Source organism: Narcine bancroftii, chromosome 1 (assembly GCF_036971445.1).
Source record: "Narcine bancroftii isolate sNarBan1 chromosome 1, sNarBan1.hap1, whole genome shotgun sequence".
Classification (NCBI taxonomy): Eukaryota; Metazoa; Chordata; class Chondrichthyes; order Torpediniformes; family Narcinidae; genus Narcine; species Narcine bancroftii.
In genome coordinates, this window is record NC_091469.1 from 194,879,892 (window position 1) to 194,906,973 (window position 27,082).

Genomic DNA, 27,082 nt, shown 5'->3' on the forward strand with positions numbered 1-27,082 from the left:
GTCCACTGGGTTAATTATTGGGGTTTGAGATTTGGCACCACCATGCCTTAACCTGACTAAATATTTCCTTTTTCTGTTGTTCTTCCTCAAAACATGATTCCAAAATATTAGACACTTTAGATAATTTACTTCAAGCACCAGATACCTCTGAGTCTTCCAGCACCTTTGTTCTGGTCTGATTAATAACAATTTTTGTGTCCAGTTGCAGTTGATCCTTTTGCTTTCTTAGCTGCTCCCATTTCAACTCTTCTCTTCATAGCCTCTCTCCTCCTCTTCGCAGCTGCTCCTCCTGCTCTTCCAAGGCATATTTATACTTTAGCCATTCTTGTTCTGCTTCAAGACCAGAACCTTTACACGTGTAATTACAGTATAGAAACTCTTGAACCTGCTCGAGAACTCCTCTTACTTTTTCTGCAACAAGTATTTGATGCACTATTACCTGATCATATATCATCCTCTATTTCAGAGGCCGACTTTGTCTCCACTCTGGATTGCCCATCTGCCTCACCACCTCTGGCACATCTTCAGTCATATGCATGTGGCTGATCTTTGTTTCTATTGATGCTTTTTTGCAGTAATTCTGTGGGGTTTGTACTCCCAGCAGCCGTAACTTTCTGTTTTCTATTGCCTCGTTCAGTCTCGCAAAGAGAACAGCTTTGCTTCCACTTGTATCTAAGTGGTGCCATTGAAATTCTTCTTAACGTTCCCTCCTGACTTATTTTGTGCAATAATATTGTTAGAATCTTGTAAAATTATACTGAACACTTTTAATGCACTTTGTGTTTTTGTAATGTTTGATTAACATTCACTGTCAGACATTCATTATTTTAGTGATAAATGTTCTGTCTCTTCAAAGGATTTAACAATCCAGCCAATCCATTTTGATTTCCATTCCATCTGTTTTCACATGCCATGAAGCATTTCTGATTGCTTTTTCAGAATTACATTAATTCCCATAAACACTGCTACTACACAGTTTGTACCAGGTTGCCCTCCCTTTCTTCAGTATCTGTAACCTGTCCTAAATAGACAATTACAACATTTCAAAGGCATTTGGACAGGTACTTGGAGAAAAAAAGGTGGAGAGGAATATGGGCTAATGCAGGCAATTGGGATTATCTAGATAGGCCTAACAATTGGGCTTGGATGAGGTGGGTTGAAAAGGGCTGTTTCTGATTCAATTAAACGATAGAAATTGCAACTTTATCATTACAACAAATATAAGCTCTAAATGCAGAGGGGACTTCCTTCTGATCCAGCTTCTCACAACCACTCCCCCATGTTCCAATAAGCACTAAATGCAAAGGGGACTTCCTTCTGATCCAGCTTCTCACAACCACTCCCCCATGTTCCAATAAGCACTAAATGCAAAGGGGACTTCCTTCTGATCCAGCTTCTCACAACCATTCCCCCATGTTCCAATAAGCACTAAATGCAAAGGGGACTTCCTTCTGATCCAGCTTCTCACAACCACTCCCTCATGTTCCAATAAGCTCTAAATGCAGAGGGGACTTCCTTCTGATCCAGCTTCTCACAACCATTCCCCCATGTTCCAATAAGCTCTAAATGCAGAGGGGACTTCCTTCTGATCCAGCTTCTCACAACCACTCCCCCATGTTCCAATAAGCACTAAATGCAGAGGGGACTTCCTTCTGATCCAGCTTCTCACAACCACTCCCCCATGTTCCAATAAGCTCTAAATGCAGAGGGGACTTCCTTCTGATCCAGCTTCTCACAACCATTCCCCCATGTTCCAATAAGCACTAAATGCAAAGGGGACTTCCTTCTGATCCAGCTTCTCACAACCACTTCCCCATGTTCCAATAAGCAGTTCTTATATTCCTCAATTTAATTTTATTAGAATTCACTGCACTATAAATAATACTGCAGTGATCAGCTACTTAGATTGCTCAGTTTACGTTAAAAGCAGCTTAATTTAAGAGAGTAGTTAAATACTGACTACTCTAATGCAGAAAGCACTTTCTCTTTGATATTGATTTGCACTGTTTTCCAAAATGTTTCATTCTGATAGTACAAACAGGTCGTCCTTAATGTGTGTGATTTATCACATCTTTGCAGCGATCGAATGTACTAATCATGCAGAGAATTAGTTGGCATTCTGGTGTCCTACTGTATCATAGGATACTGCTCTACGAGTGCAGTACATCACTGCAGTCCCACTGTGGTACTTCCAAATTATGATTAGGTACCTAAAATATGAACCTTAGTCAGCTATCAAAAATCAGTGGGGCAAATTAGTTTATTTTTACCAGAGAACCAATCAAAAGGAAACAGGGAAAGTTAGGTACAATTTCTTTAATTCACCAGGTTCCTCTTTACACCTGTGAAGTACTGGGTACCACCGTCACCATGACAATCTATTTTTAATTGAAACCCTGGCATACAAACTTGCTGCTAAACATTTTGTACAATATACATTTTATTGAAGACAAAATTTAATCATGTATTTTCTTTTTCTCTTAAGTCCTATAGCAGCAAATTTTCTCCCACACCTCTAAATTTTGGGAAGTGATTGTGAATTTTGTACGGCTGAATTTCCTTTACTTGAAATGGTGTAATATGGAGGACACTTGTAATTGCACAAACGAGTAATGGAACAGTTTGTACGGTTGCCTCACAGCTCCACTGATCCAGATTCAATCTTATTCTCTTCGATATTGCCCGTTTGGAGTTTGCATGTTCTTCTCTGATCAAACAGGTTTTCTCTGGGTAATTCAGTTTTTTTGCATATCCAGAATAATGAACATGTGTCATAAAATTTGATGTTTTGTGGCAGCATTACAGATGCAAAATTGTTATAAATTATATTTTAAAAATAAATAAAATAGTGCAAGAGAAGAGAAAAAGCAAGTTTGTATCTGTAGTTCATTGTCCATTCAGAATTGTGATGGGAAGAAGCTGTTTGTCTTCAGACTCCTGTACTTCCTAACTGATGCCAGCAGTGAGAAGAGGGCATGGCCTGGGTGGTGAGGGTTCTTGATGATAGATTCTGATTTCTTGAGACACTGGCTCTTGTAGAAGCCCTTAATGGAGTGAAGACTAATGCCCATGATGGCGCTGGCCAAGTTCATAACTCTCTGTTGCATTTTCATGTCCTGTGCATTGACACCTCCATATCAGACATTAATGTTTTTTAGACTGCAATGTTGGGAAAATTGCTGAAAAAATTAACATAATTACTGCCCATGTGATCGTTCATACTGGTCACCTTTTTAGACTGCAAGTACCTGAGTGCAACAATTCTAGAGGCTGGACATGCAGTAGAGTGAATGATCGACAATGAATTTTTCTGGTACGATTTACCCTGGCTTCTTCCAAAAAGTTGTAGGGGTCCTGCAGGATAAAATGCCCGTTTGGAGTTTGCATGTTCTTCTCTGATCAAACAGGTTTTCTCTGGGTAATTCAGTTTTTTTGCATATCCTTTTTAGACTGCCCGAGTAACTGTACCATACTTGCGGTCTAAAAACCATCAATGATGCAATCAGTCAGAAAGCTCTCCACAGAGCAGCTGTAGAAATTTGCAAGTTTTTGGTAACATACCAAATCTCCTCAGTCTCCTAACGAAGTATAGCTGCTAGTGAGCCTTCTTCGTGATTGCATCAACATTCCAAAGACTGGCTAGTTAATTGTTGACTTTAAATGATCTTCAGTAATGGCCAAAAGAATAAAAAAGGAATTGATGGGCAAGCAGGGGTACAGGGAAACATGACAAATGGGAATGCTCCCTTGGGAAGCTGCGTATATAACTGGCCAACTGGTCTCTTCCTTCAGTGTTGTTATTTGTTTGATATAACTGTGCATTGCATATATTTACTTCCATCCAAATGCAAAGCTTGTCTGTTTCAATCAAGATCAATTCCACATGTTTCAAAGACAGGTTCAGATTAAATTGGAATGAAACAGTTTATGACCCAATTTGGCTTAGCAGAAGTCACTGTACCTGAACAGAGACTGAACTTTGGCAAAGACCATCAGCATTCATAAAGGTGTTTACTACTGCTAGTTTAAGAGGGCAATTATGCACAAACTGAGATGGAAGTGTTTGAAACATTATTTGAAATGAGGAAACTTGTTCATTTCACACCAGGCTGACCATTCACTCTTGAAACAAACATGTCACTTATATCAATATCAGGACTCACATCAGAAATACTTATTATGGCAGATTCATATCCAAAACTTTCCTGTCTGGTTACACATTGGATAAGTTGTTCTGCCTCGGGCCAAGAGTGCCTCTTTTTTTGAAGACAACAATTCATGCTGATAAAAGCTTGTCGGGTACCTGCATGCCTCTGGTTCCATCTTTAGCTGAGACACCAGTAATTAGAAGTTTTCACAATGGGAGAGGAATAAAAAATAGGATGTCAAGCTGATATTTATACCTTTCTCAGCCCATGATCATTTACACTAAAGCTGTGGCCTGTTAAATGTACATCACATTATGATCAAAAGAGTAAAATTTGACTAGTTTATTTAGAATGATTTACAATACTCTATGCAAAGTTTCAAAGAAAAAAACATGTGTTTTTGGAAAATATTCCATTTACCAGCATTTGCACATTTTTGACATGAGCTTAACATGCAGAAAATATATTGTCAGTTATAATCAAAACAAATGGAAGGACTCATGAAGTACATACAATAGAACTTGAATTTACATTTCACTTTGAATGTAATAAAGCTTCTGAAAATGCAGTAAAATAAAAATATTGCAGATTCTGGAAATCTGAAATAAAACTGAAAATGTTGGTGACACAGGCCAGAAATTAATGTTTCAGATCAATAACATTTTTGTTTAAATTTCAAGGTTAATGACGTGAAACATTAAGCTGACAGATCTGTTGAGGCATTTTCTACTTCATCTAACAATCTAACAACCTCACAAGATCACAATTAAAAAAAAAATTTTGATGTGGTGGCAGTGACAGTATTGCCATAATATTTACTTGATTAACAATCATTATGGAAGCAAGCAGGGAGATTGTAGAAACAATACTGTACAGATTAAACTATAAGATAATTCAGGTATAGAGTCATAGAGTTAGTAATTTGTACAGCTTGAAAAAAAAGTTGAAATTTGATCTACTGGTCCTGGTATAATGTTCAAGAGTAAGATTTCTCCTGACTCTGTAATTCTGTTGCAATACATTCACATCTTCAAGCAATAGATCAAAAGTCAACAAAATAAATAATGCACTCTCACTTGTACATTAACACTCATTTATCCACCTTCAATCACCGAAACCACAATTTCAAGCACTTTCTGCATCTAAATTAAATCCTAGCTATTTTGCTGCAGGTTTTTCTTTCTAAAAAGCCAACTATTGAAGGTTTCTGAAGGTCATCAGAATGATTTTAAAAGGATAGAACAAATCAAACTGTTCCCTGTATCTAATATCAAACAGGGCTTGTGTCAGCACTGATTAATGAACCCAGATTCAGCAACCCCCCCCTCCCCCCTCTAAATATATCCTACTTTGAAGTCAGGAGGATCTTGGATCAGAAATGACCCAAGAGACAGATTTCAGCATCTTTGAACCTTTGCTTTGAAAGTATTCTTCTCTCTCTGCTTCTTGGGGAGGTGCTTCCTTGCCCCTGTTACTCAGTAATTAACATTGTCTTGGCATAAACATGACCCGAGTGATTTGTGCTGAAGCTCAAATCATGGCTGCATACACATCTTCAGTGATGTTAAATAGCAATCAGGCAGTGCTTCAAAAAAGAAAAATGTATGCTGCAGAACTAAGATCATGATTTTTACTTACCTCCATGTAAAGAATTTAATCTTTTTGCCATCCACTATATTTCAATTAATTATATCTTATTATTTACCATACATCACAAAATGTGAACTCTGAGTTTAAATGACAAAAAAAACTCTTTTTCAGCTGGATATACAATTCATCCTCATTTACCTAGACACGTCACCAATTCAAACCCTTGTTATCCATCTTCCTTCACCTCATGTTGGATATGGGTAGAGGGGGGTAAAATATTCTTCAAAATATTAATTAAGGTGAATAAATACTGTGGCAATGCTGACACTGCATCAGTTCTCTTGCTTATGAACTGAAGTATATTTAAATTAATACTTTAAAAAGCAGATTCTTTCCTAACTGCATATTTGTTTAATATTGTATGATTGAGTTTTTTTTTACTTGTAGCTTTTAGTTAGAATTTTGCTTAATAAGGCATTGTGTCCTCCGGCCAACATCGTCACCTATAATTACAAAATATTAAGTATTTAACAGACTAGAATAATGAAAAATAGCTGGGAAAAAAGCAAATCTAATCATATACAAATGAATCAAACTTACAAGAATGGGTTTGAATGAAGTAAATTTAAGATCAGAATCTTCTTTCCAATTTGAGGACAGATTGAGACAAGAATGATAAAACTAACAACTCCACCTATGTTATTTCCCTGTATTGCTTATACAATGAATGAGTCAAGATTTAAATAAAATTAGTATTGAATCAAACCACCTTGTAACAAGCAGGTACTCAACTTGTCTGATACCAGAAGCAGCAAAAGGTCCACTGCAGAAAGCGAATGTTTAATATTTACATGGAATTTGATGTGGCCAAGTCTTAATCTATTAGTTACTGTCTGATGCCAGGCTTCTAAGGCTGAGACATTAGTGAGAATGATATGGATGAATAACTGAATTCAATTATTTAACATTTTGCAGTGAGAAATTCTGGATATTTGATACCGAAAGGGGATCCAAACTGTTGAGGACTCCAACCGAAGGATAAACATGATTTGCCTAATGGAACCTTTCACTACTTTTTACAGTTAAGATCCTCCCTGAGGGAAAAATGGGGCCCTACCATAACCCCACTTGAAGGGAACAAGGTGGAAGGGCTACTTCGACTGGGAGGCGCTCCCAAATTTATATCCAGAATGTAATTTGTACTTCAAAGTGAAAGCCCAAAGCTGGGCCTGCAAAGATCAAGGGAGAGGTGGGAGTCGGACTTGGGAAGAGTGTTGGTCAGATTGATGTAGGGAAAGTGTAATATCAGTGACCAACACCAGACTAAGATTGGTAAAATATAATTTCTTACACCAATTATATCTCACACTACAGAAATTACATAAAGGAAAATCAAAGATTTTGGAAATGTGCTTCAGATGTGGGTTAGAAATTGGTACCATTATACACTCCACATGGACCTGCGCGAAGGTGAGACCCTTTTGGTTGGAATTATTTAACATATTAACTAGGATTATGGGAACAGACTTTCCAATAGATTCCGAGCTGTATTTATTGGAAATCCTAGAGGACGAGGGCAGAACATTAACTAAATTCCAAATTAAATTTGTAGATATTGCCCTGTCAGTAGCAAAACAAAATGCATTGTGATCACCTGGAAGTCTGACCCCACCCCCCCCCACCCCACCCCGCTCATCCACAGAGATGCATTCCCATGGAGAAAATAACATAATTTAAGAAATAAATGATACTTATGCCAAAATATGGCAACCTTATCTAGGGCACTTTGGTGGGCAGCTATAACAATAGCCCACACTTCTAAAAAGCTAACAAAATACATAAAGATGACTGCAGTGAAGCTCGTCAAAGAGTGGAAGTAGCTGAGAAAGACTGGTGGTACGCTGAATTTTTCTTTTTTTTTCCTGCTTCTCACTTTAATTGTTTTAGTTGTTGTTTAATTTTCAAAGTTCTGGGGGATGGAAATAAATAAGTTGATACAGTATTTGTATCTGAGAAGATTAAAAGAAAGTGTAAATATGTTAAAAAGGTTTGTTTTTTTCAGATGTGATACTATGTTTGGAAAAATTAAATTTTCAAAAAAAATTTTTTGCCGTGAGCTCTGTGGGAAACGCTTTAAAATAATCCACTTATTGGTCCGCTTAACAGAAGATACAACTATACAGTAGATGGGTCAGGTGCAACATGAAACATGAAAGCTTAAATTCGCAACCAGGCAGTTAGAAATCAATGTTTCAACTACCAGAGTTGCAAAGATGTATTCTGGTCTGAAAGGATATAGAATGTGTCATATTTAATACATCAAAGAGAGTGAATAAGCTAATATGCCAACGAACAAATAGTCCTGGGATATCTTTCAAACATTCATGTGATCAATAGATTACAATTGCTTTGCAATATTGAATAACACAAAGACAAAAAAAGGCACAATACAAGGGCATGGAGAACACACATATTATCCCAAGTTGCAATAGTTCAGTGTTAGCACTATCTTTTGTGTCTACAAAACTGAATCAAACTCTTAGGAACCTTTTAATGCCATCACCTGTCTTTATTGCTATCTCCTGTTTTTTAATGTCTTCTAAGAATTAATTCCAAGGACCAAATTACTGAGAGATTCCAATCACCTTCCTCTCCCTCATCTTTTGCTCAACATCTTTCTTAAAAATCGAAAACCTTTTAGCTGACTTCTCAATGGATTCCCAAAACCTTCAGTTTAACTGGAAATTTTCCAGATGGAACTTTGCGCATGTATTCTGAAAATTATAATAAAGTTCTTTGTAGGAACTTCTTCCACCCTTGAGAAGCTGCTGGATATATTGGTTGGAAAAAGTAACATACAAATCTCCATGTAACATTGACAAAAAAGAATGGAGAATAATTAATTGGAATAAAAACTGATGTGAGTTAGAAGTAAATGTAAAGAATGTTAAGAAATGGATAGCTTTTCTGGAATGGCTTCTGGTCTCTGTAACTCAATGATTTGGAAATATGGTGAAATTTATGAATATTGTTTAAATTTATGTGGAATACCAGAACAGAACCAAAGAAGATGGAAACGGACCCTTCAACCAGCCAACTCCATTTACATTAATCTTATCTCATTTTCTCTATAATCCCACCAACTACCAACTCTGATTGATCTATCAATTGGCACATTAATGAGATGTGGGGAGCACTGACAGTAGAGTGTTGCCGTTAGTAAAGTTGCTGCCTCTTAAGAGAGGAGTGACAGGATTAATCTAAGTCAGCATTGATTTATGAAAAAGAATCATGTTTGAGAAGCCTTCCAGCATTTTTTTTAAGGATGTAACATGTAGAGTGGACAATGGTGAACCAGTTGATGGTGTATTTCAATTTTCAAAAGGCTCTTGATATGGTCCTGCACAAGAGATTGGTGTGCAAAATTAGTATTTGTGGTATGGGAGGTAATGTATTGATGTGAATAGAAGAGGCTGCCAGAAAAAGCAGTGTTGTAACAAATAGGTGAAAGTTACGACATAGACCAGCAGCAACAGAAATTCACCAAGACAATGGTATCTTCAAAATAAATAATCTTTATTAATAACTATTAATAATATAAAATCATACTTAACGCTAAACTTAACCCCACTATGCGCAAGTGTGTGTGTGTGTGTGTGTGTGTGTGTGTGTGTGTGTGTGTGTGTGTGTGTGTGTGTGTGTGTGTGTATGTGTGTGTGTGTTGTTAGGTCTGCTTTGTTCATGAATGAGTGAGACAAACACCAGGCTGAGTCGAAATCAGGGTTCTTTGTTCTTTATTACCGGATTGTAACACTTGCGACTAACAAAGTTAGTCGGAGAATGCATTCTGCCGTTATCAGCAAAATGGTGATTTTTTATACCCTTGGATACATGCTTAGAACATCATCATATCATTACTTGTCCAATGACTAAAACTGTTGCTATCCTTTCCCTGCTAGCTTCCTGCCTCTCAATCCATCAATGTCTCTCTTATCTTGTAAGTACAAGGATGCATTTACATCTTGTTACAGCCCTGTACATTCCCATCTCATGATGTTTTACCTAACAGGAGTACAAGGACACCTCCCCTTCTTGTTACTGCCCTGTACAGGGTAACTCCCTACACATTCCCATCTCATGATGTTTTACCTTACAGTGTGTGTGTGTGTGTGTGGGGCAAATCTCAAACCATTACATTTCAGGCATAATTTTGAAGAGATAATTTTGAAGTTCAGTCTTAGAATTCTTTTGTGTTGAAACTCAAAGTCTTTAAACTGCTGTTCAAAAGTTCACAAACTCTCAAATTCTTGTAGATTTGTTTTCAGAGAAATATTTCTTCATAACAATGACTCTTTTTTTCAATTCCCCTCTCTTGGAGGTTGCAGAACTTGTATTTCACAAACTCAGACAAGGGTTAAATGAAGTAACCATTAAAAATAATTACAGTGCCATTGCTCTCTCTTGACTAAGAGAAGCAGTCAAGTGGCCATCTTTTCCTAAAGCCACGTTAATTCTATGCCTCTTCCCTGTCAAAGGGAGAACACAGAACAGTACCTCTCTTATTAAAGGTTACTGCATTTCTAACTTCAGATGAAGCATAGTTCAACATTAAAGATACCTTCTTCAAGTGTCTTTAATCACATGACTGCTTTGATCAAACACTGGTTCAGATTCATTTCTCCAAGAGCATGAATCACGGAAGATGTTCTCCTGCTTGTTTATACAGATTATACAGGAGTCTCTCTGAGTGTTTGAAGTTCCAACTCTACCAACAAGAAAATGTTAACAAGAAAATGCTCTGGGCTGTTCTGCTCAGACAAACAAGAATGGCTGAGTGTGCACACAGGTGCTTCTGAGCAAACATCCATTGTCCCTGGATTTAAAATATCACAATCTAAAATTCTTTCTGCTTAGAATTAAGAGACACTTTGACTCTTGAAGACTAACATGAATGTTTGATCTGTCTTTGTGTAGGTGTCCCTGTGGCCAACCCACAAAGTCCCATTACTAAAAAAAATTATAATGTAAAGATTACTAATAATACAATTCTGTTACAGCCAATTTCAGATTGACCAGTGAATAACACAAAGTTCAATTTTGGCACCCAAGCTATTTACTATATATATATATATATATGATCTAGAGTCTAGATTCTAGACAAATGAATTGAACGTAATATCCCTAAGTTTGGAGATGTCACTAAGCTAGATGGCAGCATGAGCTGTGAGGAAGATTCCAAGATGCTGTAGGGTGATTTGGACAGATTAATAGTAGAATGACAAAATGCGTGGCAAGTGCAATATAATGTAGATAAATGTGAGGTAATCCACTTTGGTGGCAATAACACAAAGGCAGAATATTATCTGAATGACGAAAAAAATTAGGAAAATGGGAAGTGCAATGAGACCAGGATGTTATGGTGCATCTGTGAATATTTATTTATAAACAATATTTATTTATTTTTATACTGTTATGAGCCCAGAGGACCCCAAAACCCAGCTGCAATAGATATTCACTAAGACATATGGTTACTTAAACAAAAGTTGCTTTTAATTATCTTTAAGCATGAAAATAGAATCAAATTTTAACTTATCTCTATTGACTTACTTAACCCCCTTCTAATTCTAAGCGCACGTGTATGTAATATATGTTTAAGTTCAGTAAAGTTCTTTGGTTCATAGTCCAATCTCACTTCTCATTCCTCCAAGTTCTCTGGTTGCAGGCACTTCATATACTGTGCACAAAATTTAACATTTATAAAATTCATCAGGCTTTGGTGCTTGAAAGGTAAATGGTTACCACCCAGAAAGGTTCTTGTCGGTTTTCAGAGAGAGATTTGTTGTTCCAGGACATCCACAACTGATGTACTTCCATCAGCCACTTCAGTGTCTTGCTGACGAAACTTGCCCCTTTGGGGTTCTCCAGTTGATAACCTCTTTCTTTCAGGTCACCACAGAGTTCCTTTTTGTTTCTCTTATTTCAAGTAAAACATTAGACAGCCAGTCCTCCCCTCTTGCATAAACCACAAGGGCTTTGACCAGGCTGTCTTCAAAAAGGGAGCTTTACATAAGCTTGCCAGCTTGTCCTGTTCCAGTTCCAGCTCCTATGTGATGGCTGTAACACTGTACAAATGATCTCTGTGTGCGTCTCTCTCTTTCTGAGAGAAAGCCTGTATGACTGCCTCTGCTTGCAAAACCACATGACCCTATCAGAACAGCAAGCTTACTTTCAGATAACAGCGGCTCCAACATGCTCTTTCATCTGTTGCCTTTTGCAAACAACAATCCATTAGTGAAGTCTCTTGAGCACTCTTCAAAGCTCTTGCAAAAGCTGTGAGGCCCCGATATGTCTAGCATTAGCAGAGCTCCAGTATTTCAAATAAGATCTGTTTTAAAGTGTTTGTATGTGACCTACCCTAACAAACCTTTCCCAATTTATCTCGCAAAAACATATCTATTATACTCTATTTAATACATATAATACTTGTTCTGCATATGTATTATTTGTGTGTATGTGTGTTATGTTGTGTGTGCTTACACATTTTTGTACTAAGGACCATGGAATGCTGTTCCTTTGGGTTGTACTTGTAAAATCAGATGACAATAAACTTGATGGCCATTGGAGATTGGAATGCAAACATAGCAGGCAGTGAAGAAAGCAAATGACATGTTGGCCTTTAAAGCAAGAGGTTTTGAATAGGAAGGAGGTTTTACTGCAGTTATATAGGGTCTTAGTGGTATAGATGAGATTTTCCAAGTTCTAATATTTCCCAATTTCAAAATGTGTCATCTTCATAGAAACATAAGCAATGATTTTCCAAATTACCATCTTATTAATTCAGTAAATAAAATTTTGTAGTTGTAAGCTGTAAGCTGCTTTAATTCATTGATAAAACATTTTGCATAACTTCAGAGATTTTCATAACGATGAGTAACAAAGCATTCTGTATAATGTTAACGATATTCAACTTTAAACAGATATAAAAGAAATAAACAAAATAAGATGAAATTAAGATGAATTCAAAGAAAAGTATCTCGAGAGCTTACATCTGTCATGATTCTTCAAAGAATGAAAAACCAAGCTCCTGGTCCACTTGGATATTATGACATAAAATGGTAACACTACAAAGAACAATTTTCCTTAAAGGGATAGTCATAAAATTAACAAAAATCAAAAAAACACAAGTGGGGGCACACATTGAATCTGAGGAAGGACATCTGACCCATCAAGCCTGCTCTGCCTTTTAATAAAATCACTGTTGATCTGAACATGGACTTGGCTCCACTTAACTGTCTTTTCTGTATAACCTTTAAATCCCCTTCTATGCAAAAAGTCTTAAATATAGTTAATGAAAAAGCCACTACAACTTATTTGAAGCAGAGAATTCTACAGATTTACTACACTAGAAAGAGCAAGGAGCGTGGTGTTTGGACTGGTACTTCACTTGGCACTAGGGGAGCTGCACTTCCTGTGTTCACAGGCATTTGTGCAATGTCAAGAATGCATCACAAAAAGGCATTCAAAGGGCACCCTCGCTACCCCCCCTCCCCCCCCTGCTGGACCCTTTGACGGACAGGCAAGTCCAGGCACTAATTGAATTGGTTGGGGGGGGAGGAGTGGAAAGATAAGCAGTTTATCTCCAACCTCAATCTACTCCCTGAATCTTGAGACTATGTCCCCTAGTTCTAGTTTTACCTACCAGTGGATCAACAAGTTCCTTGAAGTGCACTTAACTAGTGACCAATTTTGGACACATAACATCTCCTCACTTGTCGGAAAGGTGCAACAGCAACTGCACTCCCTGAGAAAACTGGAGAGCAAGGCTACCAGCAGCCACCATGTCAACCTACAACAGGAGCTCTGTCAAGAGTGTAGTAGAGTTGCTGCAGAGAAATGGATCGGAGGTCAATCCACAATGCCCCCCCCACCCATCCATTGATGTGATCTATCGTGATTGTTGTCTGAAGAGGGCGCGTAAAATCATTGAGGACACCTTCCACACCACACATAGCATCTTTCAGCTGCTCCCATCAGGAGAGAGATATAGAAGTATCAGACCCAGCTTCTTCCCCATGGGCAGTAAGAATGCTGAACAACCAAAGGAACTGCTCACACTAACCACCCAAGATTCTCATATTTACAAAATTATTTCTATTTATTTATTTATATATATAAATTCTTGCCCTGTATATGTATTGTCTGTCTGTATGTGTGTTATGTCTGACTATTTGTTTGCGAGTTTGGCACTGTGGATTGGAGAACGCTTTTTCATGAGATTGTATTTGTGCAATCAGATGACAATAAACTTGATAGTGAGATCAACTTTCCTGCCTCTAGCTCAGTGTTTCCCAAACTGGGTTCTGATGAAAAAAAATGACGGGGTTCTCATCGGGGAAGATGAGTGCGACCCTCTGCTGATGCTCACCTCATTTGCACAATACCCTCCACCCCCCCACCACCCAACCAATTCAATCAGTGTCTGGACTTGCCTGTCCGTCAAAGGGTCCAGCAGAGGGGGTGGTGAGTAGCGAGGGTGCCCTTTGAATGCCTTTTTGTGATGCATTCTTGACATTGCACGAATGCCTGTGGACACAGGAAGTGCAGCTCCCCTAGTGCCGAGTGAAGTAACCAGTCCAAACACCACGCTCCTTGCTCTTTCTAGTGTCAAGTGAAGTAACCAGTCCAAACACCAAGCTCCTTGCTCCTTCTAGTGCCAAGTGAAGTAACCAGTCCAAACACCACGCTCTTTTCTCCCCTAGTGCTGAGTGAAGTAACCAGTCCAAACACCACGCTCCTTGCTCTTTCTAGTGTCGAGTGAAGTAACCAGTCCAAACACCTTGCTCTTTCAAGGTTCAATTAGCCTCGTCCAGAGTTAATAATCTCCGCTGTGTCAGGCCAACTTTTTGTTTGGATATTAGACATTGAGGTCTGCAGTGATTAAAGAAAATGCTTCACTGGGGTCTGTTTTATTTTTAATCCCACAGTGGTTATTCATTTTTAATTGATTTATTTTGATGGATTATGTCTGTCCAACAATGAGGTGATCAGTCTTTTTGTAAGGTTATGAGGATAAGGATACAATTTATAAAACATTTTGGTTCAATGAGATTTTCTCTTTCTCGTTCTATATTTTCTAATTATTTCTTTAAAACTTCCATGATTGATGTAAACTTTAAAGAATGGTTTAGATTGGGCATTAAATGTTTTAAAGATTTATTTGTTGAGGAGAGTCTTCTTTTGAACAACTTTCAGTTAAATATGATCTACCAATCTACAGATTACAGATTTTTTTATGATCTCAATACATTTCCTGAAAAGATTGATAAGAATTTAATTGATGTAATTTTTAATTCACAACTTTCTATAATGGTTCAATATCTAATATTTATGGTATGCTGTTGGGAATAAGAGAGGCTCCCTCAGATAAAATTACAAAAGCCTGGGAACAGGACCTACATCTTTTAATTTCAGGAGAAACTTGGAATGTAATTTTCAAATTAGTTAATACCTCTTCTTTATATGCCTACACCTCTCTCCTACAATTTAAAGTAGTCCATAGGGCTCACCTATCCAAAGTCAAACTACCTCATATTTATGTGGTTGTATCTCCTCGTTGGGATACATGCTACAATGGAGATGCTTCATTAATTCACATGCTCTGGACATCACAGTCTTGAGAAATAGTGGATTTAACACTACATTCTTTGGCTTGGCTTCGCGGACGAAGATTTATGGAGGGGGTAAATGTCCACGTCAGCTGCAGGCTCGTTTGTAGCGGTTGCAGGGGAAAATTTGTTGGTTGGGTGTTGGGTTTTTCCTCCTTTGTCTTTTGTCAGTGAGGTGGGCACTGCAGTCTTCTTAAAAGGAGGTTGCTGCCCGCCGAACTGTGAGGCGCCAAGATGCACGGTTTGAGGCGATATCAGCCCACTGACGGTGGTCAATGTGACAGGCACCAAGAGATTTCTTTAGGCAGTCCTTGTACCTCTTCTTTGGTGCACCTCTGACACGATGGCCAGTGGAGAGCTCGCCATATAACACGATCTTGAGAAGGCGATGGTCCTCCATTCTGGAGACGTGACCCATCCAGCGCAGCTGGATCTTCAACAGCGTGGATTCGATGCTGTCGGCCTCTGCCATCTCGAGTACTTCAACGTTAGGGATGAAGTCGCTCCAATGAATGTTGAGACAACGCTGGTGGAAGCGTTCTAGGAGCCGTAGATGATGCCGGTAGAGGACCCATGAGTCGGAGCCGAACAGGAGTGTGGGTATGACAACGGCTCTGTATACGCTTATCTTTGTGAGGTTTTTCAGTTGGTTGTTTTTCCAGACTCTTTTGTGTAGTCTTCCAAAGGTGCTATTTGCCTTGGCGAGTCTGTTGTCTATCTCGTGGTCGATCCTTGCATCTGATGAAATGGTGCAGCCAAGATAGGTAAACTGGTTGACCGTTTTGAGTTTTGTGTGCCAGATGGAGATGTGGGGGGGGGCTGGTAGTCATGGTGGGGAGCTGGCTGATGGAGGACCTCAGTTTTCTTCAGGTTGACTTCCAGGCCAATCATTTTGGCAGTTTCCGCAAAACAGGACGTCAAGCGCTGAAGAGCTGGCTCTGAATGGGCAACTAAAGCGGCATCATCTGGAAAGAGTAGTTCACGGACAAGTTTCTCTTGTGTCTTGGTGTGAGCTTGCAGGCGCCTCAGATTGAAGAGACTGCCATCCGTGCGGTACCGGATGTAAATAGCGTCTTCATTGTTGAGGTCTTTCATGGCTTGGTTCAGCATCATGCTGAAGAAGATTGAAAAGAGGGTTGGTGCGAGAACGCAGCCTTGCTTCACGCCATTGTTAATGGAAAAGGGTTCAGAGAGCCCATTGCTGTATCTGACCCGACCTTGTTGTTTTTCGTGCAGTTGGATAACTATGTTGAGGAACTTTGGGGGGCATCCGATGCGCTCTAGTATTTGCCAAAGCCCTTTCCTGCTCACGGTGTCGAAGGCTTTGGTGAGGTCAACAAAGGTGATGTAGAGTCCTTTGTTTTGTTCTCTGTACTTTTCTTGGAGCTGTCTGAGGGCAAAGACCACGTCAGTAGTTCCTTTGTTTGCGCGAAAGCCGCACTGTGATTCTGGGAGAACATTCTCGGCGACACTAGGTATTATTCTATTTAGGAGAATCCTAGTGAAGATTTTGCCTGCAATGGAGAGCAGCGTGATTCCCCTGTAGTTTGAGCAGTCTGATTTCTCGCCTTTGTTTTTGTACAGGGTGATGATGATGGCATCACGAAGATCCTGAGGCAGTTTTCCTTGGTCCCAATAAAGCTTGAAAAACTCATGCAGTTTGTCCATGCCGGAACAAATCCCCACCCTCCTAGTCCCACTGACCAGCACCTGGTCAATACCCCTCCAATCCTCTCCCCTCCATGTAATTATCCAGTCTTTCCTTAAATGTAAATAACGTCCTTGCTTCAACCACCTCTGCCGGAAGCTTATTCCACATCCCAACCACCCTTTGCGTGAAGAAATTTCCCCTCATGTTCCCCTTATAATTTCCCCCCTGCAATCTCAAACCATGGCCTCTGGTTTGACTATCCCCCACTCTTAATTGAAAAAGCCTATCCACGTTGAGTCTCTCTGTCCCTTTTAAAATCTTGAACACCTCCATCAAATCTCCCCTCAATCTTCAACGCTCCAGAGAAAAAAGTCCCAGGCTGCTCAACCTTTCTCTGTAACTCAAACCCTGACATCGTGTCAACATTCTCGTGAACCTTCTCTGCACTCTCTCTATTTTATTTATATCCTTCCTATAATTTGGTGACCAAAACAGCACACAGTATTCCAAACTTGGCCTCACCAAGGCTTTGTACAAATTCATCATAACATCCCAACTCTTGAATTCAATACTCCGATTTATGAAGGCCAACATTCCAAATGCCTTCTTCACCACTCTATCTACCTGAGTATCAACTTTGAGGGTACTATTTACCATAACTCCTAAATCCCTTTGTTGTTCTGCACTCCTCAATTGTCTACCATTCAATGTATATGACCTGTTTAGATTTGCCTTTCCAAAATCCAACACTTCACATTTATCCGTATTAAATTCCATCAGCCATTTCTCAGCCCACTCCTCTAGCTTTCCTATATCTCTTTTTAAGATACGGTAATCTTCCTCACTGTCCACAATACCACCAATCTTTGCTCTTTCCATACAATACAATATGAATTTTAACATTGATTGGTGTGGGTTTCATTTTTTCTTTTATCTTTTCATTTTTTCTTATCTCTTATAATATTGTATGTATTACCATTTATTGGATTTACAATTAAGAAATATTGCTACTGTACCATTTGTTATTATTTGTAAATCTGGAAAGGTTTCATTGCAATCGATATACTGCTTTTTGGTTTGTTTTTCTGATAAACTCAATAAAAATAATTTTAAAGAAAGATAAATGTTGAAACGAAGTATTTGAAACTTTCTCTGCACTTTTTAAAATTAATTTTAAACCTAATCTCTTAACTGCTTTATTTGGTATTATTGGAGAGAGTGACATAACTTTAATGGCATGTGAGCTGCATGTATTTATTTCTCTTATGGCTAGGGTGGGTGCTGTTGCTCAGATGGAGAGACATTACCCTGCCTAATCATGCTCAATGGCTACATAACATCAAGTCTTGTTTAAATTTAGAGAAGATTAGATGCTCAATTTCCGATTTGAATGTAAATTTTCAAACACTGCGGGGATCCTTTTTGAATTACTTTTATCATCTTTGATTTGTTAAGAAGATAGAACTGTTGACTAATGAGGTAATTTATCACTCTGATATGAATCCTTTCTTCCTATTTTTTGGCCAAACAGTTTCTTTCTTGGTAGTGGGTTTAGATTTTTCTTTTTTTGATAATAAAATATCAATACAATATAATCTCTTTTATTAAAATGTGGGGTACATTGGAGAAAAGATGCGATTTAAGTCTAATATATTTTTTTGATCTTTAACACATATGTACTCCATATCTTTGGATGCGAAATTTCAATGTTGTTAAAAATATTGGAAAAGCAAATGTGATGTGGCAGAGGAAAGAGGTGGACTCTCGACTCTTCCGGATAATTATTAAAAAAGAGGAAAAGAAACTACTTTGGACAACTACTTTTGGAAGAAAAATCCACAGTACAATAACATCAAAAAGAAATAAACCTTTGTCAGCAGCCTCCGGGTCTTGGCGGACACTATTCCTGAGCAGAGGCCTACATAAGAAAAAGCATGGGGCTGAGACTTGGCCCATTCCCGTGAAAGTGGATTGACCTCTGGGGCAAGAGGCAGTGTGTTTCTGGCGTTGGGGCCAGGAGACATCGCTGAATAAGAATTTGAGCAACCGTGCATGTGCACAACAAGGCACATGTGTAATTCGATGGAATGATGCCAACGACCAGGCCTAGAGGAAGAAGCCTCTCACAATGGTGACTCAGACAGCAATGAGAATTATTCAACTACAGATGAAGAGGCTGAACCAGCAATTGTTAAGGCATCGAGTAAGAACAAGAAAATAAAGGAGCAAGTTTAAGATGATTATACAATCGAAGATTTATTGAAAGCTCTGAAGAAAATGGAAAAATACACAAATAAAAAACTGAAAAATACTTTAACAGTTGTAACTAAGCTAGAAGGAGCAATTGGAACTTTAAGTGAAAGAATGAATGAAGTAGAGGAAAAAATTGAATGGCCAAAATGGGAAACGAAAATAGAAAGATGGGCCATAGAAAGGACCAGAATTTGGGAAAAACGGATGTCTTATAACATTTTAGTAGAAGGAACAATATTAAAATAGTTGCACTTAAAAAAGGAAGTGGAAGGTATGGAGCCCATCTGTTTTTTTTCAAGAATGGTTGCCTAAAGTTTTTGAAGAAAATGTGGGAACGGACATAGAAATTCAGAGAGCATAGAGGTCTCTTATGCCACACTCTACACTAATTAAGTGTTTAAGGTTCCAAGATAGTGAAAATATATTAAGAGTGGCGGAAGGGAGCCAAAAAAATAGGGATCCATTGAAACCATCATCATATAGACTGATTTAATTACTGAACTGGATTATAAAATATTTGCCAAAGCCTTGGCAAATAGATTGGTAAAATTTTTACCAAAATTGGCAAATATGGACCAAACAGGATTTGTACAGAAGAGACAATCTGATGATAATGTAAACAGGCTGCTTAGTATAATTCACTTGGCTCAAAAAAGAGGTGATTTAAGCATGGCTGTGGCCCTCGATGCGGAGCAGACATTTGATAGGATAGAATGGGACTTTTTATTTAAAATACTGGAAAGATTTGGATTAGGGCAGTATAGAACCAAAAACCAAAATTGTGACTAATGGACAGGATTCTCCAGCATTCCCATTGACTAGATCTAGCAGGCAAGGATGCCCATTATCTCCAGCTCTCTTCAGTTTGGCTATAGAGCCATTAGCGGAAGCAATTCAGTGAGACCCAGACATTAAAGGATTCAGGGTTAACCAGGAGGAATACAAAATTAATTTATTTGCAGATGATGTGCTAATATATCTAAAAGAATCGATAACTTCATTACAAAAGCTCGAAGATTATGGAAAAGTTTCAGGATATAAAATAAATTGTGATAAAAATGAAATTATGCCACTTATGGGTGGGGATTACAGTCATTGACAAAGGAATTCTCAATTTAAATGGTCTAAAAATGGGATAAATTTTAGGGATCAGAACAGATAATAATTTACACAATTTATACAAGTTAAACTATCTCCCTTTGCTCAAAAATGTTGAAGAAGAGTTGAATAGATGGATGACAGTTCTAATAACATTAATTGGAAGATTTAATTGCGTAAAATTGAATGTGTTTCCACAAGTACAATATCTCCTCTAGACACTGCCGATACCATTAACTCAGAGTTTCTTCCAGGGGTTAAATAAATACATTAGGAAATTTCTTTGGAAAGGTAAGATGGCCAGAGTCTCCATGGTAAAATTAACTTGGAAATACCAAATTGGAGGTTTACAACTCCCAAATATAAAAAAAAATTATTATTAGGTAGCCCAGATGAAATTTGTCGTCTCCCTTTTTGAGGAAGGAGACAACCCTTCATTGGTGAAAATTGAAATGCACAAGGTGGGAGAAAAGACAGCAGAAGATTTTATACATAAATGAGACTCAAAATTAATTTTGGGTAAGAAAGAAGTCTCCCTGTTAAAACATACAATTAATATCTGGTATAAAATAAATAATCATATTGGGACTAAGGAACAGCTACCTCCAAAAACACCTTTGACTCAGAAGAGATTAATACCTTTAACAATGGATAATAAGATTTTGGATGCCTGGTCCTGGCAGGAGATGAGAAATATTGAGGATTGTTATGAGCAAGGGAAACTTAAGGCATTAGAACAATTAAAAGGTATATATATTGTCAATAACACAATGCAACATCTGCTATTTCCAGTTAAGAGATCATTTAAGGGACAAATTAGGCCCAACAATGATTCTACCAAAGTGCACTGAAGTGGAGACCCTGATTCGAAAGGGAAACACAAGAAATTTACTGTATATCTTACTTCAAAAGGGGACCCCCCAAACAGGGGGTACATCAATCTAGACAAAGATGGGAATCACACTTGAATATAAAATTGGTTAAAAAAAACTAGCCTGACATATGTCAGGACTATATGACTAATATGATAAATGAAAGCTATAGATTGGTTCAATATAATTTCTTGCACCAGCTATAACACACCACAAAAATTGCATAAACTAAATTCTAATATTTCAGATCTATGTTATAGATGCAGCAAAGGGACAGGAACCTTTTAACATTCAACCTGGTCATGTTTCAAAGTGAAACCTTTTTGGGTAGATTTAGGAAATTCCCTGGAACAATTTATTGGAAAGTAACTTCCACAAAACCCATAACTGTTTTTACTGGGGAATATTGTGGTTGTAAGACCTAATAATGAGGCTGTCCAAATATCAAACAGAATTTGTCAAGATTGCATTGTCTGTGGCCAGGAAATATATAGCAGTTAACTGGAAGTCTGATTCCCACCTGGGTAAAATCTGTTGGAATGTGGAAATACATAGTTGTGTTCCGCTTGAGAAAATTACAACTTAAGAAAGAAGTGTAGCACGTTTTTGAAAATATGGCAACTATATTTACAGAGCCTAGGTATAAATATTAGTGATGCCCCTCCTCGCCCTTGATCCTTGAGTTAACACCCCCCAAAATCTAGGTAAGTCATGGAAATTTGACCCTCTGGAGTGGATGGCAGACCCTGACAATTCCTCTCTATCTTTATTTTTTTCATTCCTTTTCTATTTTCCTTCTTTAACTATCTTTTGGATTATTTCTTTTTCATTTCTTGGGGGGGGGGGGTGGTGGTGGGAGGGTTGAAGGGTTATAGTCAGCATGTATCGTAGATTGCAAATTCTAAATTGTATACCGAATATTTTTTTTTGTTGATTACATGAATGGCTTCAAAAAAAAAGCTTCAGTTATTTGGGAGGCATGCTTGGGCAAAGGATCCCCGTTTCTCATGTCGCAGCTGTTTCCCTGCCAGTGCATCTCACATTGGCGTGGTTCACCAGAAGGCAGAAGTAGTGTTAGGGTTGCAAACCATGGCGCTGGAACTAACCTGCTTCTGCAAGATGAGAGGGTAGGTAGAGGGGAAACCCATTCATTGGCGTGACTCGCATGATTACAACAACTTGGATCCGGTGCCTCACTTCTCATTAAAACAAGTGATAGTGTGATGGTCTGCCACCTCAGCACCAGTGCAGTGGGGCTGCCTATGCTGGAGCGACCACCAGTACAAGTAGGTGTCCTGCCTCTGCTCTGGGGTCCAGCTGCACATGGGTAGACGGAGAGGCTTCCCCTAGGAGCTGCACGCTTGATTTGGAAAATTTTTTTAAAAGTGAAAGACAGGTGAGGAAAGGCGGCCACAACAGCCCATGACCGTGGGTTTGGGTTTCACGAGGAGTTGAGTGGACGCCGTCTTGACCTGCATTGGAGCCAAAATGACAACAAAGAAGTTATTGAGAACCACAAAAGCCAATGTTGGAATCTTGGGCAGACAAAAAATTGGTGGAGGTCCACAGGTCAGACAACATCCGTGGGGAGAAATAGTCAGTTGTTGAACTCGGGGCAGAGCAGCAAGTGGTGACTGGGGTTTTGGGCAGGGGTGACCCTTGGTGCTCTGGGGGTGTGGGTGTTCACAATAACTCATTTGGGGGGTATGGCCCATGAATGCTTCACCCCCCTCCCCCCCATGATGCTGATCCTGTGTATATACCAGGTCTTTTAAACTGCAATTAAAGATTGGGGTTCTGCGATTTCCAAGTGCTCCTCAAAAGGGTTCCATGAGCTAAAATGTTTGGGAAGCCCTGCTCTATCTTATCTATTCCTTTCATAATTTTATGTTTCTGTAGGATCCGCTCTCATTCTTTTGAATTCTACAAGTACTGGGCCAGGCAACCCAATCTCTCATCATAGGTCAACCCCCAACTATTTCGGTAAATTTCATCAGTTTCTAATATAATGATCATCTATAGAAATATTTTGATAGATTATGTGATACATCCTGGATTTATCATTAACCAAGTTGATGGCTCTTCTGTCCTTACCTTCCCATCTTCTGTGTAGACATTTTCATTGTAAGCCTTAACAATTGTCCGATCAATGAACAGACTCCTCATTACGACAATTGCTTTCAATACCTTTCCAAGTGTGACCTGTAACAATATGGAACCAATCCACTATTAGGGAGGTATGAATTCTTTCCAAATACAGAAACTTGCTCAGACGTGATTATTCTATCTTGACAAAATATTAGATGTTTACTCAACAACTGCAATTTTCTTTAATAGTATTTACATGCATCAATAATGAAAGATGCCATTATCTCTACATTTTGATCATCCACATAAAAATAGTATTCACATTGTATAGCATAGGAACTTGTGTCAATCTGTACATTCCACTGATTAAAGTTCTCAAAATTGATCTCTGGCATATCTTAGAAACTACTCTAACATTTCAAGCACATGGTCTTGGGATATGGAAGAATTAATCTGTAAAAGTGGTTTTGTGGGTAAGGAAAACAGTTGAAAATTTTATCTCCAGGTGTGTATAGTATGGCATTCTCAAGTTCATCATCACCTGACTGTACATCTACAACCCAGTTGTGTGCACATATTCTTCTTTCTTTTCTTCTTCTTTGGCTTGGCTTCGCGGACGAAGATTTATGGAGGGGGTAAATGTCCACGTCAGCTGCAGGCTCGTTTGTGGCTGACAAGTCCGATGCGGGACAGGCAGACACGGTTGCAGGGGAAAATTGGTTGGTTGGGGTTGGGTGTTGGGTTTTTCCTCCTTTGCCTTTTGTCACATATATGCATATAATAATTACAGATATACATAAAAATATACTATAAAAAAAAATGTAGAAATATTTTGGAATAATTTGTTTTATTTACAAGAGACCCAAGGTTACAGGATAACATTAATCAAACCTGTAGAAGAAAATGTTTTCCCAGCCTGACAGTCCTGATTTGGATATTATCTCTTTCCTACTGATAATAGGTGAAAGATACTGTGGGATGGATGGTTGGGATCTTCAATAAATCTTTCAACTCTATTTAACCAACTTTCTTGGTGAATGTCATCAATGGAGGAAAGAGAGAACCCCGTGATCTTCTATGATTATAAAACAAAATGGAAGTGCTGGAGAAAATGCAACAATTTTCAAGGCTCAACAATTGGAGAATGATTGAATACTTTCTTTTTTTTAAAAAGTAAAAATATGAATTCATTTAATGGGGGAAAATTATCAAAGTATTCTGAGATGATACACAAACACAACCCTACCGAGCAGCATGCCTTCAGAGTTTTGGAGGAAACAGGAACATCTGGGGAAACTCAAGAAATTACAGGATGAATATGCATATTTCATACGGACTGCACCAGATCAAAGTGGAGCTATAAGACAGGAGCAGCGCCACCATTAGGGAAATAGTGGTTAAAAAGTGATTGAGGCAAATAAATAGTTCCAAAAGAATTTATAAACTCAATAACTACACGGGAATGGGAAGGACTGAGAGGCTGATGGGATGTGAAGTGGAATATCAGTACAAGAACACTGGTAGGGTTGAATGGCCTGTAATCAATACTCCATGCAATTCTTGGCTCTGAATATAAAAGACTGTGCTCTATTAAGTCTGATTGTTTTCAGAAACTGAGGAATGAAGATATTCTCAAATCAACAACATTTTTTTTAAACCTCCTATCTCGGGGAAGCAATGGTCTCAATTTAGTCCTCTCTCTAAAATGATGGCTAAAATCTGCAACCCGATGTGCGTGCAAACAGTAAAAGCAATTATTTGCCTGCATGACAAAAATTGTAGAATCTGGTAATGGATTTCACATCACCCAGAGTTCTGAAATATTGTGGAGAACAATAGTTTCTATAACCAACAGTACAGTAATATAAAAATGGCATTAGTAATCAGCTGCATCAACTGCAGGGAAAACTTTTAGAAACCTGTCAAACCCTTCTAACAAGTACTATATTACTTTTAGCTCTGTGCATTAGCTGCGTGAAATGTGGCTGCAGGCTATAATGAGCTTTTAATCCCAAAGAACACTTCAGAAAGTTACTCAATACACCAGGCCGCACAGCCTGAGGCGATAATAATTACAGAGTTCTGTGAATCTTTCTATCATTCTACTGCGAGTTAATGTAACCACTATTCTTACAACTGTTAACAATTAATCAACGTACTTAATCAGTTATTACTGACACAGATATAAACTTAGAAGTAAGGCTGTCAACATCTAATTTCATTAATTAATAGTACACATAGTATGTGAAAAATCACATTTACATTAGACTTGTATGGATGCTTGCCAGGGAACCCCAGTAAAAACATTAACATTGAAAATTTTTCACTTGTATCTCACAACAGTAAAAGAAAATAAGACAGCAGAACACACATCCAGAAATGTAGAAAAATACATTGCACCAAAAATAATTTTAAGTCCTTACATCATTTTGCTTTGCCCAATTACTTGATTCTGGAAAAAACTCTCACCTTTTCTTTCCTTTACTTCGTTGATGTGATTGCAGTAACTCTAACAATACTTGTATATGCACAATTCCTACCCTCAGAAATAAACATTTTCATTAACTGGACTCAATGTTCACTATAATTTAATCCTGGTTAATTTATATTACAAATGCAAAGTTGTTTCTTTGCATTTATGCTCTAGAAATTTTCTATCATTTTAAACTCCCTGATCAGATTGTTCGTCAACCTTCTAAATTTATTCATGTGTAAGTATAAATAATCTGCCCCCCTAACTTAATCCCCTCAACTCTGGTATCATTCAGTGAATGTAAAATGCAACCCACCATTCTAGCACACAAGAGTGTTTGCTGGAAATATTGAGCAAAATTACTGGAGGAACTCCAGTAGATTGAATAGCATTCATGTTGGTGGTGGTGGGATGGGGAGTGGTGGTTGAAGAGGGCAGAGGAGGAGGTATTGTTCATGTTTCAGGTTGAGGCCTTCCATCAGGACAGAGAAGAGGGGAAGACAGCCAATATAAAAAGGAGGAGCAGTGAAGAGGCATGAATGATGGTAGGCAGATGGAGCAAGTTAAAGAAGAGATGGAGTTAGAAGATAGAGGCAAATAGGTGATATGTGGAAGCAGGTGATAAAAAAAATGCAGATAAAGCCAGGAGGGAGAGTGATGAAGACAGCTACTGGAGGGTGAACACAAAGGAGGAATCTGCTGGAGAGAAAAATGATAATGGGAATCAGTGTAGATAATATGGTTGAAGCCAAGAGAAAAATTGACGATGAGGGCATGGGAAACGGGACAAAAATGGGAGGACCTAAGGTAGATTGGAAGTGGAACATCGGAGGTGAAGGCTTCCTGAAATTGGATGATTTAATGTTTATACCATTGGGGCATGGACTAATGCAGTCGATAATACTGGAGAAGATGCACGTGAATCTGTCTATTGTATTCAGTACACACAATATGGCCATCTTTGCATTGCTGAGACCAAACGTGGACTGGATGACCATTTTGCTAAGCAATTACACTCTGACTGCAATCGCCATCTTGAGCTGCAAGTCATTCAATTTCCTTTCCCATGCCTACACTGACCCGTCTCCCCTTGCCCTCTATGGCACCGAGAAGCTAAATGCAACCTAGAAGAACAGCATCTTATTTTCTGCTTAGGTAGATTATTACCAAATGTAGCCCCAAGTAACTGACTCTGAGTTTTGTTTGCACTTCTACAAGCCGACCTTTTATTTAACTTTTCCAAT

The 27,082-nt window shown here is 38.4% G+C and overlaps 1 protein-coding gene across 16 annotated transcripts in view; it reads right to left on the reverse strand.

Moving 5' to 3' along the window:
- The window catches only part of med27 (mediator complex subunit 27), a 521,819-nt gene that overhangs the window by 238,068 nt on the left and 256,669 nt on the right, over positions 1–27,082 (reverse strand). For 15 of the 16 annotated variants that reach the window (XR_011340577.1, XR_011340572.1, XR_011340563.1 and 12 more), the window contains exon 5: positions 23,372–23,479. Coding sequence is in view for 3 of the 16 variants with exons in the window: in XM_069886860.1 (XP_069742961.1) it covers positions 23,372–23,479 (108 nt within the window). In the remaining 13 variants the exon portion in view is untranslated. Of the gene's footprint in view, positions 1–22,640; positions 22,750–23,371; positions 23,480–27,082 lie in introns of those variants that run through there. The other variant, XM_069886869.1, reaches the window with a different exon arrangement.